Here is a 6123-nt window from a genome sequence, read left to right as displayed (position 1 = left end):
GAGTTATGGAAAGTGAAAAAAGTCAGGCTTAAAATTTAAGATTTGCAGGTGAGATTTAAATGATTAAAAAAAAATCATAGATTATAATTTCTGGGCTCCTCTGAGAACTGAAGAGAACAGATTTGACCAAACAATGGAGAAAGAATCCACCTTGAAGACTGTAGAGAAAATCCTGAATGCCTTTATACTACTGGGTGGGGTGTGGGGTAGGGGCTGTTGGTGATAAGAAAAATTTCTGAGAAACTTGAGCAAAGCTAGAGTTATAAAAATGTCCTCTGGGACTAGGAAGTACAAGTCTTGGCAATTCTAGGGTTACATTTTCAAACTTTGAGAATATTTGAAAAACTCATAAATGCAATGAAAAATTGTAAAAAGTACATGAGAATTTGGAAAAGTAGAAATCACTTGCCAGAAACACATTAGGCCAAATCATTTGAGTTATCATACTCTAACAGAATAGATCAATTTTCTCAATTAGGTCTTTAGCCAGGGAATTTTTCTTCTTGAAATTTAATGCCTAGAGAGTATACTTCATTGAAGATGCTTAGTATTCACAGAGAACTGGTCAACCCAGAATTAAATGCTGAGCCAAACAACTGTATTTCTTCTTGGGATAGTTTGAAAAAAATACTCTGGGAAGACTGATGACCGTTAGATGACTACTAGGGGAAAATTTGTCCCATGCGCTGATGTAAGATATTATTGTTTGTTGCAGTCTAGTTGGATCTAATAAAGAGGTAAGCTGAAGTCACAAGGGAAAATTCCCTTTGTGAAGTTTTATACTAGAGCGTCAAAGTTCTAGTCAATGGAACCCAAGATCAAAGCTTTACAGTTATAAAAAGGAACCCAAGATCTGGACAGATAGAATGTAGAAAATTAAGTGGCCATTCAGTTACTTGTAAATCCATTACTATGATGCTTCAGACAAAGTCACAGCTCCTTCTAGAACTTTCTGGCCAGTTCATTTGTATGATCAGATCATTCATCCAAGTGGCATACTTTTTGTAATCCATTGGAACCCAATTCAAATAGTAATTTTACTCTTCTTGGAAACATTGGGTTTAGGAATAATTCAGAAGAGTACAACTCCAGTCCAATGTTAACTGAACTGGGTTCTGCGAAGCTCTTGTTTTTCAAGATGTTTAATAGTTATATCATGAAAAGAAGTGCCTCATGCTCAAATAAGTTGGAGAAACCTCAAGGTAAGCAAAATTAAATAACATTCATGTTTATTGAACTTTTTAGAAGATTTATTTGGCTCAAATATATATTGAACCTCCAAGAGGTTGTTACAGCATGCATCATTTCCCCAACTTAGTTTATGAGACTTTTTTGGAAAGAACACTTATTAATATCCTAAATAACTTGTTCCAGGGATTACAGTATATAAACCCCCAAGAAAGTGCAGTCTCTTTACTTCCTGTGGAATAATAACTAAATCTTTTCATGGATGGGTTGACTTTAATCCAATTTCATTTGCCTAAGCTTTTTGGTCCACTTTTATTTTGACAGAAAATAGCAGAATCTCAAAGCCCTGTTATTAACTGCTAAATGTTTCTTTCTCTCTCTCTCTTTTTTTTTTCCAGTTGGGCAATTAGTTAAATACTTATTCCAAACAAAGTATTCTCCACTAACTTTTTTTTTTTAATTTTTATTTTTACTTTATTTTACTTTACAATACTGTATTGGTTTTGCCATACATTGACATGAAGACTCTGTCTACTTTAACTTTGTTCATTTTAGAACTGAAAGATTCTGTTCCATTTCCATACAAGTTGGAACTGTGATAGAATTTATAGCAGATCTTGACTCATTGTTAGATATAAATAAGGTAATTTCCATAAGAGGAAAATGAATTTCTAAATGGTCTATGATAATCATCAGGAAAGTCAAATGAAAAATTACTCAGGCAGTCCATTCTTCAATCTTTCTATCTCATTTCCACCCTTTATTAAGGGAGAACTATGTTTAAACATGCTGCTATCCAGTTGGCAAAACAATTTTTGGACCTGTCACTTTTTTATTTTACTGAAGTTACTCAAAAAGTCAGCTCTTTGAAAGTTAAACTTCCAATGTGATATGTCAAGAAACAAATGCCAGACACCTTCTATTCCAGCTTACACACTGTACTAAAGGGTGCTCTTTTTAAGGTTCTTCTCAAAGTGTGAAAAGTGTAGAAATCTGTCTCTTCTATGCTAATTAAATATATCACATGTCATGAATACACTGTAGTCAGTGCTTTCCCAGATCATATGATTATAGTTGACCTTTGAACAACCTGGGCATGAACTGTGCAGGCCCACTTATACACAAATTTTTTCCAACCGTATATACTACAAGTATTGATACTATGTGACCTGAGGTTGGTTGAATCCATGGATGCAGACTTGTGGGCCAATTATAAGTTATATGAAGATTTCAACCACACAGGGGGTCATCACCCCTAACTCTCACGTTCAAGGGTCAGCTGTATCTGCTTTGAAAACCACTGACTCAGCCTTCAGCCAAATGGAATTATGTCTCAGTTGAACCAGATCACTGGTGGGAATGGCATGATGCCATTTTTTTTAAACTATAATATTTTCATTTGAGTAACAACCATTAATACAAACTGAATTGGACAAATTCATTCAGAGGGGTGAAAGTGTTAGCATAGTTTAACCTATTTATAGGGGTAAATCTTAGCTTTTCCTCAGTGGAGAAAAAAAATATCAGTAAGTGCTTTTAAATCCACCTTGCTTTTTGCCACTTCTTTAAAAACAAGACAGATTCCAGACAGCTTTCAAAATAAAAATCAATATCTCCTTGGAAAGGAAGCAGGGAGACACCCTGGAGTTGTGCATTTAAGATGATACTGTGTGTAGAGTATTTGAATAGACAACATCAGAGGTGCAGTAGCCAGATGATTCCTCAAACTGGCAGTGATCCAGCCTTCAGACAACATTGTTTTTAAAACAGATCCTTAGTTGTATGGATTGCCCTGGTTTCTGTTGGCATCTGAGAAGAACTTATTATCCAGAGAGCTTTACACATCTGAATTTTTTTGATCTTAGCTATGAGCTGACTATTACCCTAGGAGTAGATATAAACATCACATCCTCTTCCCTTAGTAGCAATGATGAAAGTAAAATCGAGTTGTGGTTAAAGGAAAAAGTTTCATTATTGACACCTACCTTGCATTTTACGGGTGTAAACAGTGACACACCACTTTCTGGAGAAACCAAAGGCTTTGTTACAGTAAACTGGTCCAGTGTGATATCACAAGTATAAAAAATATTCCATTCTGTATCAAAACTAGGCACATGCCTTTATTTATAATAACAGAAGTTAACAGAGTTGGGCATTTTTGCCTCGGGTCCTATCTCTTGGCATCCTACATCAGACAAAACTCATCTCTCCACATATATCCACCCATAGCTCCAGGGATCTAGTCTCAGGGTTATCTCTATGTAAAGGGAGGTGAAGTCACACTTGGGTCGATAGTGGTGTGTAACTAAAAAGCACAACCTCTCATTCATATTGCTTTAAAACATATACAGCATATATGTTTCCAAAAAGAAAAAAGGAGTAAAGAATATATTGATTTCTTTGTGGTGTTGAACCAACAGTATGGGATGATGCAAGGCTTTTAACAAAGGAGAATCATAGATACAAATTTTTCTGTCGAGTATGGTTTAGACAAATGTGTCTTTTTAATACGTAAATCCTACATTGTAGGTTGCTCCTTTTGATTTCTTCTTCTGTTTTTGCAGTGGTAGAAAAGGTTGAGTAACTGTCCGTGAGCATGAGCCGAAGCTTCAGGTTCATTACTGAGATCCCCAGAATGCCAGTATTTGCAATGCAAACAATTAGTACCCCACTGTGTGAAGGGCTCTGACACATGCCTGCCTGCCTCTAGGTGGAGCGTCTCCATCACAAGTCCTCCTGCTTCTGCGGACCCTGCTTTGACACAGGGGAAGCTGCACTAAGCTGCCTTTTAACCTAGTACTTTTCTTGTGCCAGGCTGGCTCACTGGTTACAGACAATGACACGGAAACAATAGTTGGAGCGGCCAACCCTCAAATCATTTTCATGTTGAATCTCCTGGGTCCAGCCACCTCCCCTTCCACGACAGCACCATTGTTTTTTCGGGGCACGTACTCAAGGTCAATGCTGTTTTTGTGTTTGCCTTTCCCTCGGCTCCACACAAAAAGGAGGAGAAAGCAAAATAACACAACTCCCAGGAAGGTGAAACAGCCCATGGCTGTCGACACCAGTATTGTCTTAAGATCCAAGGAGAAAGTATTGGCATTGGTGCCATTGGAAATGGTGTCATTGGAGTCGGTCATGTACATAGGGGTCCTGTTGGCATAAAGAAAGCGGTCTGAAGCGAATCCTTTGACAGTTAAGGAGGCCGTGAAGGTGTCATTCCCGGCAGCATTGCTAGCGATGCAGACATACATCCCGCTGTCTTGATCCTGGGCGAAGCGGATCTCCAAGGTGCCATCACCCAGCACGGTGGCTCTTCCATTGGACTTGGTGGTGATGAACCGCCTTCGAGGTGTCACCCAGGAGATCACAGGCTGAGGGTCTCCATCGGCATTGCATTCCAGCTGTACCGTCTGGCCCTCATCCACAAGCAGATGCTGCAACTTCTTGTCACGGATTTTGGGTTTTTTGCAGGTGAAGTAAAAAGAAAGGGCAGTGCTGTGGAAATCTTTGAATGACCTCTCGCGGATAGTGTCTGGACCAGCGCACATGGGCTGCTGGCCACCGAACTGCAGGGTTGGGTGCCGCTGAAGGATCCATAGGAGACGGCAGTCACAGGCCAGAGGATTGTTGTTAATGCTCAGGACCTCCAAAGCCCTCGGGGAGGAGAAGACGTTCTCTTCCAGAGTTTCCAGAAGGTTCTGAGACACATTGAGCACACGAAGGAAGCGGAGCCCTTGGAAGGAGTGAGGCTCAATGGTGCGGAGCTGGGCCCCCACTATATGAAGCTCTTGGAGGCGGATCAGGTCAGAGAACATGCCTGCCTCAATAGTGCTGATGGGATTGTAGGAGAGGTTCAGATGGGTCAGGTAGACCAGGTGTTTAAAGGCAAGGAAGGGGACGGTGGATAGGTTGGTGTTGGTGATGGAGAGGGAGGTGAGGTTGAGACCATAGAGGCTGTTGGCAGGCATCATATCCAGTAAAGGCCAATAGTCAATCTCTAGATGTTTCAGGTGGAACAGTCTTTTGAAGGCATACACGGGCATGTTGTTGATATTGAGATGCTTCAGGTGCAGGCTGATGAGGCTGCGGAGGTGTGAGAGGGCTTCTGTGGGTACCGCAGTGAGGTTACATTTCTCCAGTGTGAGCTGCTCCAAGCTAAGCAGTCCACTGAAGGCCCGGTGTGATATATAAACCAAATCGTTGTCCCCCACTTCTAGAGACTTCAGGTTATGCAAATCCTGGAACATGTAGTCCAGTAAAATGACAATTTTATTCTCACTAATGTCAAGCTTGGTGAGGTTGGAGAGGCCTGTGAAGACCCCCAAAGGGACCAACTTCAGGCGATTGCCCTTCAGGCGGAGGGAACGCAGGTTGAAGAGATTGTTGAAGGCTCCTGGCTCCACATTGGCAATGATGTTGTCACTCAAGTCTATCTCCTCCAGCAGAGGGTAAGAGATGAATTCTTCGGGGTTGATGCTTTTCAGCCTGTTCTTGCTGAGGTCCAAGATTTTGGTCTCGATGGGAATGCCCTCTGGGATGGTGAGCAACCTCCTCCTGTGGCAGCTAACAGATTTGTTCTGGGCCGAGCACTCGCAGCGAGCAGGGCAGCCAATGGTGGATCCCATGAAGATTAAGACCACAGCCAGACCCAGGAATGGCTGCCAACATGATAAGGCCGTGTGAAGCATGACTCCCCGTCTTAGTCTACACCTTGGTCACGGGCCTGCAGGAGAAGGGGCCAAAGAAGGGAGGAAGAAAAACTGAGTTAGGAAATAGGTAGGTAAAGAGACATGAAGGAGACAGTGAGTACAATGGAAAAGACCCTAGATTTGGAGGGCTGCAGATCCGATCTGACCTTTAAACCTGAGAGCTGCCATCATTAACATGGTCGTGGGTAAGTTATTAATATTTCGCTTCCCTGTACTTCAGTTT

General features: G+C 41.3%; 1 protein-coding gene across 1 annotated transcript; it reads right to left on the bottom strand.

The window, feature by feature from the left end:
* On the bottom strand, nucleotides 3744–5900 carry LINGO2 (leucine rich repeat and Ig domain containing 2). Its single transcript, XM_018051884.1, has one exon. It carries the CDS (start codon nucleotides 5877–5879, stop codon nucleotides 4059–4061), a length of 1821 nt encoding a protein of 606 aa, XP_017907373.1. The 5' UTR covers nucleotides 5880–5900; the 3' UTR covers nucleotides 3744–4058.

The sequence above is a fragment of the Capra hircus genome, chromosome 8 (genome assembly GCF_001704415.2).
Source record: "Capra hircus breed San Clemente chromosome 8, ASM170441v1, whole genome shotgun sequence".
NCBI lineage: Eukaryota > Metazoa > Chordata > Mammalia > Artiodactyla > Bovidae > Capra > Capra hircus.
This window is presented reverse-complemented; position numbering and strand designations above follow the sequence as displayed.

Coding starts and splice junctions, on each gene's coding strand:
- LINGO2 (XM_018051884.1), bottom strand. CDS start 5,879: ATGCTTCACACGGCCTTATCATGTTGGCAGCCATTCCTGGGTCTGGCT.